Source organism: Dendrobates tinctorius, unplaced genomic scaffold, assembly GCF_039654945.1.
Source record: "Dendrobates tinctorius isolate UK_male_01 unplaced genomic scaffold, ASM3965494v1 ptg000177l, whole genome shotgun sequence".
Taxonomy (NCBI): Eukaryota; Metazoa; Chordata; class Amphibia; order Anura; family Dendrobatidae; genus Dendrobates; species Dendrobates tinctorius.
Window position 1 is genome coordinate 3,886,880 of NW_027361844.1, and position 15,860 is coordinate 3,902,739.

At 43.6% G+C, this 15,860-nt stretch overlaps 1 protein-coding gene across 4 annotated transcripts in view; it reads left to right on the forward strand.

Moving 5' to 3' along the window:
• The window catches only part of CFLAR (CASP8 and FADD like apoptosis regulator), a 54,243-nt gene extending 52,111 nt beyond the window's left edge, over positions 1-2,132 (forward strand). For all 4 annotated transcript variants that reach the window (XM_073551477.1, XM_073551478.1, XM_073551475.1 and 1 more), the window contains one exon: positions 1,811-2,132. In XM_073551477.1, the coding sequence (XP_073407578.1) occupies positions 1,811-1,928 (118 nt within the window). In that variant the 3' untranslated portion in view covers positions 1,929-2,132. The remainder of the gene's footprint in view (positions 1-1,810) is intronic.
• Positions 2,133-15,860: the final 13,728 nt, after the last annotated feature.

The window sequence follows — 15,860 nt, forward strand, 5'->3', positions numbered from 1 at the left end:
GTTGGTCAGATGTAAGGGCCTTTGTAGCATTCTAGATCCTAGAAAGACGTGTGTAATAGTGTCGCCATCATGGCACCTTCTGTCCCTTTCTGTAATAGTGTCCCCCATCATTGCACCTACTGGTAATAATATCTGCCATGCTGTCCCCTTCCTCTATAAGAAGAGGCTAGTTTAGGCTCTTATTTTTTTGCCCCACTGCTCCTGAGTATTCGTTTTTGTTTTTTTAAATCCAATATATGGTTCCAGAGATATGGGCCTTTTTTATTTGGTGCAGATTTGTATCCTTACTGAAGGGGCGTGGCTTGCAGATTCTCTTGGGGGCGTGTCCTTAAACTGCTCTGAATTATTACCCTGTTAACAGCGCCGCTTAAAGAGAGCATAGAAATCAGCACTGATTAAAAAGGCCCATATGTCTGCAACTGTATGACAATTAAAAAAAATACACAGATACAGAAGAAAAGATACACAGGGTGGCAGCGGTAATAATTTAAGAGCAAAAACTGGCCACCGTTGAGCTGGTGAAAGACCCCCTTTAGAAACTTCCATAGGGTACTAAGGAAGACCTAAGGTAGGTGTTTACATATAAATTGGTCTTTATGTGTACAAGGCTTCATTTTCATTAGTTTTCATTGCAATCGTACCAGTTAGAGTAAAGGGTACTAAGTGTAAAGGGTTTTTTAATAGGGCATGAGGACCTGATCCAGAGATTGTGTTCTTGTTAAAATACGCCTTCCGACTTTACATACAACTGGAAAAACTTTATGAACAGTTATCAGATAGCGTTATTACATACGGTAGTTACATAGGTTGAAAAAAGACCTAAATCCATCAAGTTCAACCTTTCTCCACCAATTGTTCATTTTGTGACTAAATCAACTATAACCCACAATGTTATGTGTATTGGGGAAATCATCCAGCCCCTTTTTAAAAGCTGTTATAGTTTCAGCCATTACTAGTCCACATTCTGACTCCTGTAATTAGCTGTCAGAATCACCTTTCTTCCACCCGTAATGAATGCCCCCCGGGGTCCTCAGTATGGTTCTTGGAAGGAATAAGTATAAAGCCCCCGTTACACACTGGGATATCGCTATCAATATCGCTGTAAAGTCACCGATTTTGTGACGTAGCAGCGATATTGCTAGCGATATCGCTACATGTGATACTTACCTCCGACCGGCTCCCCCGCTGGTTATCGCTGGTCGCGCGAGAAGGTCCTGGATCATTTCTCGTCGTCAGCTTCCTACGGCGCTTCCTGCTGTGGCGACGCGTGGACGCGGGCGGGAGGACGTCAGGATCGCCACGTCTGACAGGTAAGTAGCGACCCCCGACCCCTGCTATGTCGCTGGTGAGATCTGCCTGTGTGGCAGCTCACTAGCGACCACTTAGCGATGCACCAGCGATCCATATCGTTGTCGGGATCGCTGGTCCATCGCTATGTGTAATGGTACCCTAATGCGCCAGTCCTTAGTACTGACCACACATGTATTTATACATATGAATGAGATCTCCTCTGAGTCAACTTTTTCAATCTCTCCTCATATGAGAGACTTTCCATCCCTTGTAATAATCTAGTTGCCGCCTTTGAACTGATTCTAATTTCTGAATGTCCTTTTTTAAAAGTGGAGACCAAAACTAGATCTCATATTCTACATGTGGCCTCACCAGTTATTCATAAAGGGGCAACAATACGTTGGGATCGTGGGATTTTATCTCTTTTTATACATCCCAAAGTCTTGTTTGCTTTTGCTTTTATTGTAGTTGTTGTGTCGTAATCACTAATAATGCTAATAAATACTGTCTTTTCTTACAGCAAGGATTTACTGGACATTCACACAGAGCTCAATCGCATCATCTATGCGAAGAAATCTGGATACTCTCTGCAGCTGAGGCATACACTCACAAAAAAACTGTATCTACATAAAGACTGAAAATAAGCATGCAATTTATCTGTCATTTACCATCATAAAAGTTGTATTTTGTAATCTTATTTATTTTTCTATTTATGCAATCAAGTATCCTATGATAAAATGGTGTATATGTATAATTTATTAACCAAAACCAAAAAAAAGCTCCGGGGGTTAAGGGGCTAATTTATAATATGAAAGTCAGATGAATAAACTATTTTCAAGACAGTGGTATTTTGAGATGTGATGTGACAATCAAATTGTCACAGTAAATAAAAGCAGACTTTGCTAAAATATTAAGCATCTAAACGTGCAATTGTAAATTACTGAGGGTGCCATCGAAAATCAGGAAGCTATTGTAACAACTTGATTACCATTTCCTGTGCTCAGTCTCACTATTGTTTCACACTCTCTAGAGATTTCTCATGAATCCCTCTGCCTCAGTCAAATGGAAATCATATAAGTATCCCAGAGGTTGGAGATTTTTTTTCTAGTAATTATGCCCCGATAAAACTACAAACGTATGCATAGTAATAATGATATTCATAGCTCCATATATTGGTTTTATGCAAAACCACTGTTTTATATTTGTGGTTCTCTCTTAATCAATCTTTGCATTTTACCACCACTAGTCTGCTGCATACTTTTACTTTAGATAGAGCTAAAAAAAGATGCAGGCATTTATGCAATGTCCCAAGATTAGCTGCAGGTCATCATATGCAAAGTATATTTACTTTTGATAGATATTTTATTATTCCTTACATCCAGTAAGCATGCATCATGCAAGTTGGGTCTTGGGGTTTTGAGCTTCCTATGCAGCAGCTGGATGATTTAAAGGACTGGAATCTGCTTGTAGCTGGAGCTACCAGAGCTAGCTCCAATCACTGCTGTTTAATTATTTTAAATACATCTGTCAATCACTGACAACATCATTTAAATGGCTCGATTGCAAGTGCACTGGCTCTCATGTGCCCTATTCACTCTGATCGTAGGATGCCAATGGGTTATTATAATAGCCGGGAGCAAACTGGAGTTCAATGCTGATGCCATCTTTAATTTCACTATTGTACTGCTATATACAGGTATTGAAGTACATAAAACAGCGTTCAAGTGCTCAGTAATGAGTAAAAAAAAAGTGAAAAGTAAAAAAAGAAAAAAAAATCCCTACCCCCTTTTCCTGAATTCAAAATATAAAATAAAAAAAACATATTTGGCACTGCCACGTTCATAAACGTCAGAACAGAAAATATAAAATGATTTAGACTGTAAGGTGAACAGCATAAAGAAAAAAAAATCAGAATGCCAAAATTGCTGTATTCCAGTTGCTGCACCTCCACCACAAATATATTAAAAGCGATTAAAACAGCACATGCACCCAAAATGGTACAAAATAGTAATTAGTGCGCCGCGTAAAAAAACAAGCAGCTGCATTGACTGAAAAAAAGTTGTTTGTCTCTGAAAATGGGGACATAAGTCACTTTATTTTTTTTTTTTTTATTTCTGAACATGTACAGTATACATTTTTTACACTATTTCACTGTGTTTTTAATTTTTTCCCTTGTACCATGAGCCCTCATTTGGGCCATCTTGATGGCAAAATGAGAAAAGTTATGACCCTTAGGCTGGTTTCACACGTTCTGATATTTCCTGTATCAGAAAAAACGGTACCGGAGATATCCGTGTCCGTGTGTACTACTTGTGGCACACGTGTGGCAACCATGTGCCGCCTGTGTGCCGCATCAGTACCACATGGACGGCCGCCAGGGAAGAAGCGCTACTGTAAGTGCTGTTCCCCGGCGGCTGGTGCTCAAGCCGGCTGTCTTCATTCTCCCCTGGACTGCCAGCGAGCAGAGAAGAATGATGAGCGTTATGTTAAAGTCCGAACAACAGCAGGTGGGGGCTGTGGAATACCCCGATCATCCGCACCTACTGTCACTGTTCTTAGCGGCAGCAGGTGTTAGATGATGGGGGGTAAGAGTCCAAAAAGCCCAAACCTGCTGTCATTCGGACTTTAATATAACGCTCATCATTCTCCTCTGCTCACTGGCAGGAGAGAATAACAGCCGGCTTCAGCACCTGCTGCCGGGGAAGAGCGCTTACTGTAGTGCTTCTTCCCCGGTGCCGATGCGTGACACATGGAGGACATCAATGTGTGTTCTCCGTGTGCACGTGTGTGGTATGTTTTGCCGGACATGTTGGCGTGTTTTGCCCACAGACTCAGTCCGTGGAAACACACTGACATGTGCACAGACTCATTCATTTGAATGGGTCTATGTGTGTCAGTGTCTCTAGTACGTGTGAAAACTGTCACCACACGTACCAAAGACATGGACGTGTGAAAGAGGTCTTAGAAGAAGGAAAAAACAAAAGTATAAAAATAAAAAAAGGCCACAGGAAAGGGCAACTAATTGACACCTCCCCTCCCAATGCTCTTTTTCAGCTAGATGCAGGTACACTGTGGTGCACTGTTTCATCACAGGATTTCCTTATCGCGATACAACACTAGAAGATTTATTTTTCACTTCAATGAATTTTTTTTTTAAATGCAGATATTCATGTTACACATTTAAGGCAGCTGTGATCGTATCTTTGTATTAGCATCAATGCACAATTATATTTTGTAGTTTTTCTATTACCGTACTTCTAATACTGTTTGATTGTTTTTGTTTTGTCAATGAGTGTAGGTTACCTTGGAATATTGTAACCACTGTGTATATATAAAAGAATAAGTAGAAAAAAAAAAACTTTAGAATCTTTCTTAAAAAAGGCAAATATTATCATCCAAAATTCACATTAAAGGTGTTTTCCACTTTCAACAAAGTTGTCCCCAAACTATTGCAGTCATGCAAAATATTAAAGCCAGATAGTACTGTGTGCTGCTGCTCCAGTTTCTACATTTTAGCTGCGATGGTCACAACTACAACACGCATTACACCTGCAGCCAATCACTGAGTGCAGCAGCTTTGCCGATGTAGACGGCACCATTACAGCCAAAGCACAAAGATTGGAGCAGCGTCAGAGAGCTGGAACTGGGCCTGGAGTGTGCAAGTACTATTTGGCTTTATTTTATAGGACAGTAGTTTTTTGGAGACTCATTAGCAGTCGCGGATTGGCTGCAGTGCTCCAGTGGCATAACTATGAGATAGGAAATCCTGTGCTGTCTTCACTGGAACCGCGCCGGTGCGAGAGGCGAGTACTTCGTATTTATATTTTAAACCGGGGACTCCATTAGGAAGAGGTTCTCCAAGTTGTGGACATTCCCTTAAAGACTTACTCTAGTTTGTCTACAAGGCTGGCAAGTATCCTTCCAGAAATTTTGGAAGATATATAAGTATGGATTTGTGAAGGATAGGCAATAGGCATGTAGTACAGAATTTGAGAAAGGTTCAATCTGTTCTTGATTGGGCCCAGGCCAGGTTTCATCTGGTCAGATGGCTACTAGTAATCCTTCTTGCTGTTGGAACACATTTGGCTTAAGGCCCCCATACACTTTAGACAAACGTCAGTCGAACCCGCAGATATCTGTGGGATTGACCAACAGTCTAATGTTTATGGGGGCCTCCCGACTCTAGGGTGAAAAGGGTTGAGGCAGTTTAGCGCCTTCCCTTTTTGTTCTCAGGAGATAAGCCTCTTCCAGAGCTTTTTGGCAGTGACTTTTTCCATTCTCCACTATGAAAACACCTGAACATTCAGTGAGCCAAACTTTCATGTGTCAGTGGGAGTTGGGAGAGCTAGCTGCCAGACATATGAGCGCTCGTCCATGAGCCATTGTATATGTGTGGCCAGCCTCTAGACCCGGCCTTGTTTCAGCATGGTGAGCAAGATTGGTATCACAGGGAAACTTATTTTCTGCAGCACATGGTCACCTAGCTGCACACATTCTAACAAAGTGGTATATATTTATTATGGCATATATCAAAATAAACTAAATACAGAGTTTCACTTTAATTTCAAAGAAAAAGGCAAATGATCTCAAAATACTGCATAGGACATAACGAGAAAAGTGTAAATAGAAAAGCAGAAGACTATGAGCATGTACTGGATGGAAATAGCATGTGATGTGAGTGAATAAAGTAGGTTGAAGGGAACCTGCCACGTGATGCATGCGGCTCCGGACCACAAGTGCGTTACTGAGGTTACAAACATCTATGTTTTATGCTACAGAAAAATAGTTGAAAATATAGTTGGATGATCACTAGTCACAGAGGTCTGTCCCTGCAGGCATCTCCCCGAATACTCTGCTTGACTGACAAGTCTCTCCCTCACACTCTGGGCAAGAAAAAACTGTACATCTACCTGAGTGATGGGAGGTAAAGCGGGCAGGTATAGATCTCTAATGCTAAACGTCAGTCTTTATATAAAAAAGTATGTGTATTGGCAATGGTTGACTCTTTTTTTTTTTTTTCCCCTGTATACATTCTGTGTCTTAATAAAAGTGCAATTTTTCAGATGGTTGGAATGGTTTTTTTTAGTTTATTAAAGGGAATAAATGTGAGCTATTTAATCTGAGAGCAGTAAGGCAGGGGAAGAGCATGATTCCAGGGATGTCACTTGCTTAGCAGCTTCAGTGTTTTATCAGCAGGAGAGTATCACTAAAGGTACTGTCACACTTAGCGATGTACCAGCGATCCCGACAACGATATGACGCGGTCAGGATCGCTGGTACATCGCTAAGTGGTCGCTAGTGAGCTGCCACACAGGCAGATCTCACTAGCGACATCGCTGGGGTCGGGGGTCGCTACTTACCTGTCACACCAGGCGATCCTGCGTCCTCCCGCCCGGCTCCACGCGTCGCTCGTCCTCACAGCAGGAAGCGCCGCAGGAAGCTGACGATGAGAAACAGTCCAGCCTGTTCTCGTGCGATCAGCGATAAGCAGCGGGGGAGCCGGTCGTAGGTAAGTATCAGACACAGAGATATCGCTAGCAATATCGCTATAACGTCACTAGTTATAGCGATATTGCTAGCGATATCTGTTAGTGTGACATGCCCTTTAGTCCGGACTAGGTGTCTTGTGCCAGTGAGTCCAGCTAAATTAGCCCCACCCCCCACTGATTTGCAGCTTGCTTACAATGTACAGTATACACAGGAAGCTTTCAATCATTCGTGTGGGTGGTGTTATTCTTAGATCTGCAGCATAGAAAAGAGAGATTTTATCAAAACTGTACCCAGTAGCCCAGTAAGGGACACATCGCTGGAAGCAGGATTTCTGCCCCTACATTATGCTGCTCCTAGATTCCAAAGCAAAAACCTTTGGACAGATTCCCATTAATGTGATTTTTACATTTTTCTGCTATTGTACAATCTTTTGATACATGGGCTCTTAACTTTTATTATGACAGGTGTTTTTTTTTTATTACTTCTTTTATTATTGTTTTTGCCTTCCCCTGGATCATTTTGTTAGGTTATGGGTTGGACTCTGTGGACTCATATAGCACCCCAGTTCCAGGCTAAATCAGGCCTGACAAATGATAGCAGTTACTGCCAGGCTGTTTTGGGTCTAATTAGGCCCAGCACCGTGGTTATGTGACCAGTTGTCCAGCGATTGCTATTGGTGTTGTATAAGCAGTGCTTAGATGAGCACTTCATGTAGTTCAATCAGTTTGACATAAATGATACAACAAAAGGCAGAAACTGTATTTTATTCGGACTCCCATGACAGCACCACGAGAGAGGGGATCCGCCCTTTAGGAACAGGAAACCTACAGATACAAAAAGGGCGGCACCTCTCCCACGCATCAGTTTTCTATCTTTGACGGCGCTCCACATCAGAGGAAAGGACAACGTAAAGGCAGACTTTCTAAGCCGCAAGACTCTAAAGCAAGGAGAATGGGCTTTGAACAGGGATATTTACCACCAGATTGTCCGCAGATGGGGTCGGCCAGAGGTAGACCTCTTTGCCACCAGAGAAAACAGAAAAGAAAAATCGTTCTGTTCTCTGAATCCCAGGGAAAATCCACTGGCAGTGGACGCCCTCCTGATAAGATGGAACTTCTCTCTGGCATACGCCTTCCCGCCATTAAATCTTCTACCTCTGGTAGTAAGGAAGATCAGGGAAGATCGGGCAAGAGTTATATTAATTGCCCCCTTTTGGCCCAGGAGGACCTGGTTCGCGTGGTTGAGGACCATGTCTGTATGCGATCCCTGGGTGCTGCCGAACCTTCCAGATCTCCTCTACCAGGGGCCAGTCAGCCACCCACAAGTAGCGAGACTCCATTTGACGGCGTGGTCTTTGAAAGGTCACTGTTAGAGGATAGAGGGTTCTCCAACAAGTTAATTGATACCCTCCTAAAAAGCAGGAAATTGACTACCACTAACATTTATGCTAGGACCTGGAAGCGATTCCTGTCCACCTTTCAGTTTGACGCCAGAGACGGAATTCCCACGAAACATATTCTGGAATTTCTCCAGAAGGGTCTCGAATTGGGTCTCTCCACAAGTACATTAAAAGTACAAGTTTCAGCCTTAGGGGCCTTGTTTGCATGTGATATTGCCAATAACTATTGGGTAGCAAGGTTCATCAAAGCAGCGGCTAGATCGAGACCCATACACAAAGACAGATGTGTACCTTGGGACTTAAATTTAGTCCTTACGGCCTTGACAGAAAGACCATTTGAACCTCTGGATTCGGCCTCATTAAAGATTATATCTCTTAAGGCAGCTTTTCTGGTGGCGATAACATCCGCACGTAGAGTGAGCGACATACAGGCACTTTCCAGATTGCCCCCTTACACAGAGTTCTTACAGGATAGAGTAATCCTAAGGCCAGATCCAGCATACCTTCCCAAGGTAGCATCACAATTTCACAGGACACAAGAGATAGTTCTGCCTTCCTTCCTCCCTAATCCGACCAACCCTAAGGAGCAAAAACTTCAGGCATTAGATATTAGGAGATGCTTACTTAAATATTTAGCAGCCACGGATCCTTGGAAGAAGGAGAATGCATTATTCCTATCCTTCCAAGGTCCCAGGAAAGGTTGTAGAGTATCAAAACGCACATTAGCGAGGTGGATTAGGGAGGCTATCTCTCTTGCCTACACAGCAGGTGGAGGTCCGGCTCCGCAGAACCTGAGGGCGCATTCCACTCGTGCCATGGCATCGTCTTGGGCAGAAAGATCTGGAGTGTCAATTGATCAGATATGTAAGGCGGCCACCTGGTCATCTCCTTCCACCTTTTTTAACCACTATCGATTAGATATGGGTGCCTCTTCAGATCTCACCTTCGGGCTAAGGGTGCTGCAGGCTGTAGTCCCACCCTAAGTTAGTTTACATCTCTGTAATTCTCTCGTGGTGCTGTCATGGGAGTCCGAATAAAGTATTAAGTTACGTACCGGTAACGGTATTTTTCGGAAGCCCATGACAGCACCCTTAGTTCCCTCCCTTGTTCACATATAGGGGTGCACTCCTTTAGAAGATTGTCCACAATTTACGGTATGTGGGAGATGGTGTAAAAAAAAAAAAAGAAAAAGAAGAAAATGTTTCTGCTATATAGGGTAGATAGGTTGTATATATTATATGTTGTGTACTAACCATGGTAGCCTCTCAAGCTCTGTAAACCAACTGATGCGTGGGAGAGGTGCCGCCCTTTTTGTATCTGTAGGTTTCCTGTTCCTAAAGGGCGGATCCCCTCTCTCGTGGTGCTGTCATGGGCTTCCGAAAAATACCGTTACCGGTACGTAACTTAATACTTTAAGTGCCAGAGCAGTCTCATACAGCCAGGCACCTGACCAATTGCTGCACATTCTCTCTTGTCACCATTATTCTAGAGTGTCATATAAACATGTTGCTCTAAAATAATGCCACTGAAAAATATGCATATGATTGCTGCTAAGGGGTTAATATGTGTTTACAGGAAACATGTATGGCTATAGAGCAAGAAAAGACTGTCACATTGTACACACAGTCTAATTTGTGGTCAGATTGTGTAAAGAAACTGAGCACAATGATATATAGATTTGTTGTAATAGGTTTTGTATAACTCGTATTTTATTCATTGTAATCCCTGGTGTCTGTATACACGGGAGTCCAGTGGGCGGGCTTACTCCGTGATTGATAGTTATCTCTGCATACTCAATCATAGAGAAGACTAACAGTTCCTAAATAAAACCGCCCACTGGACTCCTATGCTGCAAACAGGGATAAATCCTAAACATCATAAAATGCAAGTCTTAGGGTACCGTTACACCTAGCGATGCACCAGCGATCCCGACTAGCGATATGACGCGGTCAGGATCGCTGGTGCATCGCTAGGTGGTCGCTAGTGAGCTGCCACACAGGCAGATCTCACCAGCGACATCGCTGGGGACGGGGATCGCTACTTACCTGTCAGACGCGGCGATCCTGCGTCCTCCCGCCCGGCTCCACGCATCGCTCGTCGTCACAGCAGGAAGTGGCCGACGAGAAATGGTCCAGGAGCTTCTCGCGCGATCAGCGATAACCAGCGGGGAGCCGGTCGGAGGTCAGTATCACATGTAGTGATATCGCTAGCAATATTGCTGCAACGTCACAAAATCGGTGACTTTACAGCGATATACACTGCGATATCGCTAGTAATAACAGGGGCTTTACTGAAACTTTCCCACATCAGTGTGTGATCTACATTTCCTGCTCTGTCACATCCTGCCCGCAGATCAGATACCGTTTTCAACATGGCAGGTTCCCTTTAACAAGAGGATTCTGAGAAATGATAAAGCGTGGGCACGTTATATACAATAGATGCACTTTGTAGAGCTAAACATTAACCATATGGTGTCCACCATACAAAATACTTAGGGCATATATTTATTCCAGCTTTTCATGTTGACTATTGTTATGCACTTATAATAGACGGTACCTGAAGTGCGTCTATAATGTTTTATCTTAGTATTTCTTGATTATGATATAGTTCCATATACTTTTAGATCAGTAACAACATTACATTTTGCAATAGAACCATGACGTCATTGTGATCCTTGTTCAGACTGACAGCTGGGAACCCTAACAAAATGTACTAACTTTAGCGCGGCTCTTCAGAGTTTTAATATTTTTATCTTTTTATATGGGAAGTTCTTGCCGTTAAAAATAATGGAAACAGCTTACAGATATTACAACCAGCTTGACTTTGTACTTACTGCCTACCAAGTATGATGTGTGTAATGCTTTACAATTGCAGATTGTATTGTAGATTGTAAGCTTTCACGAGGAGGGTCGTATTATTTTGCTTTAATTACTGTATTGTTAACGTTATTACTTATGAACTGTGTTTTGAAACTGTTAAACTATAAAGCGCTGTGGAATATGTTGGCGCTATATAAAGATTATTATTATTATTATTTACAATTAATAATGGAATCTTTATGCCATTACTTGTCAAAATGTAATAAAAGTGTAATAATAAGCTGTAATATTCACCAAGACATTTGCTGAAACTTTTTATCAGTAAACGATCAACAATAATTTTCCAATGTATTTGTAAAAGCTTTATTAAATTATATTTGTATATTGTCCATTTCCTGAAATTAAGATTTATAGTTATTATTAAAGTGTCTAACTTACCTTACATTTATCAATCACATTAAATTAATGTACTGCTTTTATTTTCTAAATTCATTTGGTAATTAATATTACTTTTTTTGGTTTCTCATTACCGTATTAAAGAAGCACTTCTCCCATCAAAGTGTTTATCCTCTTTTCGCCTTCAGCGCCCAAGCTTGTTTAACCTTCATGACCAGGCCAAATTTTACAGTTCCGAAAAGTGTCACTTTATGTGGCAATAACTCTCGGAATGCTTAATTTTTATGTCCTTAACTCTGTGATTTATGTCACATAAAATAGTTCATAAATAACATTATCCACATGTCTACTTTACATCAGCACAATTTTTGAAAAACAAATTTTTTTTGTTAGGAAGTGTCAGAGACACCGCACTACACTTGCTCATAGAGCCAGTGCGCGTGTCCTGAGTACAGAAGCAGTGCTAAGAGTTACTTGGGGAGCAGGGCAGCAGAGGTGACCAGGCGTGCTTCAAGCTAATAGTGTCAGGGTCCAGTCAGCGCTGGAAAGTAAAGAGGCACAGGACCTGCGGACACTGAAAATGAGCAAGCTTGCACAGGACCTATGGTCATGTGACTGCAAGGGGGCGTGTCTTAGCGTCCTGCTTTCAGATATGACAGGACACCATACAACAACTCAGAGTCAGGCAAAACGGAGGTCACAACAGTACGGGCAAAAGAGGCACAGGAGGGACAAACAGACGGGTAGTCAGACAAAGGCAAAGGTCATACACAAGAGGGCGACGTGGTACCAAGGGGACAAGCAGAGAAGTCGGGTCACAAGCAGAGAGTCATACATGAGAGGTAGCGCAGTACAAGAGGAGCAGGCAGAACTCGTAACAGGGACAGAACCCGATCACAACCAAGCAGGCAACAAGTTATCAGGCACAAGGCACACGTATACAAGAGGTCACTTAACTCAGCCGAGGGCAGGAATATAACTGACACCGGACCCAGGTCCAGTGAGCACTAAATAGCCTCCTTCTGCCTGAGAGGCAGCACAATTAACCCATAGTCTAACCAGGACGGGTCAAAGCGAAATCCCGTCCTGGATCATGACGGTACCCTCCTCTCAATGGGGGGCCACCGGACCCCCAGGTCTTTCAGGGTACTTGGCGTGAAAGGCTCGGATCAACCGATCCACATGAACTGATTGAGGCGGAACCCACGAGCGTTCCTCAGAACCGTATCCCTTCCAATGTATCAGATACTGAAGGGCACGACGGACCAACCTGGAGTCGACAATTCGTTCTACCTCATACTCAGCCTGCCCGTCTACCAAAATCGATGGTTGGGAAGATGATGATCCCTCCCCACCGGACCTCACAGGTTTCAAAAGGGCCTTATGGAAAACATTAGAGATCCGTATAGATGGCGGGAGACTCAACCGAAAAGCCACCGGGTTAACTGCTTCAGTAATTTCATAGGGCCTATAAACTTGGGTCCAAGCTTCGCAGAGGGGACCTTGAGCCTTATATTTTTGGTGGATAACCATACCTTATCCCCGACCTGAAACACTGGACCCACGGATCGTATTTTGTCCGCAAAAAATTTAAATTTGTCCTGGGCCTTCGTAATGTTATGCTGGACCTCCCGCCATACCTCCCCCAACCTCTGGATCGTCTCATCCGCCCCAGGACACCCAGAATTCAAGCGGGAAAATTCTCCAAAATGAGGATGAAACCCATAATTGCAAAAAAATGGAGATGTACCCGTAGACTGGTTAATACGGTTGTTAAATGCAAACTCAGCCAATGGTAACACAGAACACCAATCATCCTGTCGGGCTGAGGTCAAACAACGCAGAATTTGCTCCAGAGACTGATTGGTCCGCTCAGTCTGCCCATTAGTCTCTGGATGGTAGGCGGATGAAAAGGACAGACCAATACCCAACCTTCTACAAAAAGCTCTCCAAAATCTGGACACAAATTGCACTCCCCTATCAGACACCACATTCAAGGGTACCCCATGCAACCGCACCACATGCTCCACAAACAATCTGGACAATGTTTGCGCATTAGGTAGAGCTGCCAAAGGTACAAAATGTGCCTGCTTACTAAACCTGTCCACTACAACCCAGATCACGGTATTACCCTTGGAGGGGGGAAGATTGGTGATGAAATCCATGGACAGATGAGTCCATGGCCTCTCAGGAATTGGCAGTTGTACCAATTCCCCGGCCGGCCGGTTATGGGGAGTTTTCGCACGGGCACAAACCTCACACGCAGACACATACTCCCCAACATCAGAGGCTAAAGAAGACCACCAGAATATTCTAGCAATGGCCTTCCGGGTGGCTGAGATCCCTGGATGTCCACCCAGAAGTGAGTCATGGAACTCCTGGAGGACCTTGAGACGAAACTGAGCTGGCACAAAAAGTTTATCCCCCGGCTTGGCTGGAGGTGCAAGAGACTGGGCTTCCAGAATCTCCCGCTCCAACACATTAGAAACATCTGCCACTACCACCCCAGGCTGAAGAATGGAGGATGGAGGTTCTGGGGGGACACCGGATCTAGACTGCGTGACAACGCATCCGCTCTGATATTTTTGGATCCTGGCCGAAAAGTGATCGAGAAGTTGAATCGGGAAAAAAAAAGTGACCATCTAGCCTGTCTGGGAGTCAACCTTTTAGCTGACTCAATGTAAGCTAGGTTTTTGTGGTCCATGATTACCGTTATAGGATGGACAGCCCCCTCCAAAAAATGCCTCCATTCTTCAAAGGCCAGTTTTACGGCCAGAAGTTCCCGATTCCCCACATCATAGTTTCTCTCCGCAGGGGAGAACTTATTTGAGAAAAAGGCGCAAGGTCTTAAATTGGTCAAAGTGGCGGGTCCCTGGGACAATACCGCCCCCACCCCCACCTCTGAGGCGTCTACCTTAACAATAAATGGTTCAGACGGGTCCGGTTGAACAAGAACTGGGGAAGACATGAAACATTTTTTTCAAAAACTGAAATGCTGCTACCGCTGCGGTTGACCAATTCTTGATATCGGCCCCCTTTTGAGTCATGTCTGTGAGGGGTTTAACCACCTGTGAGAACCCCCTTATAAATTTACGATAATAATTAGCGAACCCTAGGAAACGCTGCAGAGCCTTTAAATCACAAGGTTGAACCCACTCGACAATGGCCTGCACCTTATTAGGATCCATACGATACCCTTCAGCAGACACGATGAACCCCAGAAAGGACAGTTCCTGAACAAAAAATAAACGTTTTTCAAGTTTAGCAAAAAGACAGTTCTCCCTGAGCCTTTGGAGAACTGCCCGAACATGACCAATGTGAGCCTGTTTATCAGGAGAGTAGATTAAAATGTCATCCAAATACACCACCATAAAACGTCCAATCAGATCAGAGAACACATGATTTATGAAATTTTGGAAGACCGCTGGAGCATTGGTCAGGCCGAAAGGCATGACTAAATTTTCAAACAACCCTTCAGTAGTGAGAAAAGCGGTTTTCCACTCATCTCCGTCCCGGACTCGGATAAGGTTATACGCTCCCCGTAGATCTAATTTCGAAAACCACTTAGCTCCTGACAACTGATTGTATAAATCAGGAATAAGTGGAAGGGGATACGTATTCCTCACAGATATTTTATTTAACTCATGGAAATCGAGGCATGGGCGCAAACCACCGTCTTTTTTCTTTACAAAAAAGAACCCCGCCACCACAGGAGAAACAGAAGGACGAATATGTCCCTTACGGAGACTCTCGGAAATATATTCCTTCATCGCAGCCCGTTCCGGACCCAAGAGGTTATACAAGCGGGCTTTGGGCAATTTAGCACCTAGAACCAGGTCAATGGCACAATCAAATGGGCGGTGTGGTGGTAAAACCTCAGCCTCTTTTTCGGAGAAAACGTCCGTATAATCTATCAGGCACTTCGGAATACCTTCTAGACCCACGGACGACACAGACACACAAACAAGACATTTCTCAGAGCAATAGGGAGCCCATTTAACAATGTCCCGTGATTCCCAATTAATCACAGGATTATGCAGATGTAACCAGGGGAACCCCAACACCAGTCCCGCAGGCAGGTTGTTCATTACAAAACATGAAATACGTTCCTGGTGCAAGGAACTCACTTTAAGGAGAAACTCTTCAGTACGAAACATAATGTCATTCTTAACCAGTGGTGTTTTGTCAATAGCAACAATGTGAATCGGAGTCTCCAACCTAACTGTCCCTAACTTACACCTGGCCACCAAGTCAGAGTCAATAAAGTTCAATGATGAACCGCAATCCACGAAGGCAGAAGTGGATGTAGAGACACTCCCACAACAAAGTTCCACTTGAAACAACAGTTTAGAGAAGGCAGAAAAGGGTACCTGAGAGCCTGGGTGACCTCCACGATAATCACCCGGGCTCAGTCGCTTGTTGGTTAGTGGCCGGGAGGGGCAATCCTTTTTCCAATGTCCAGACTC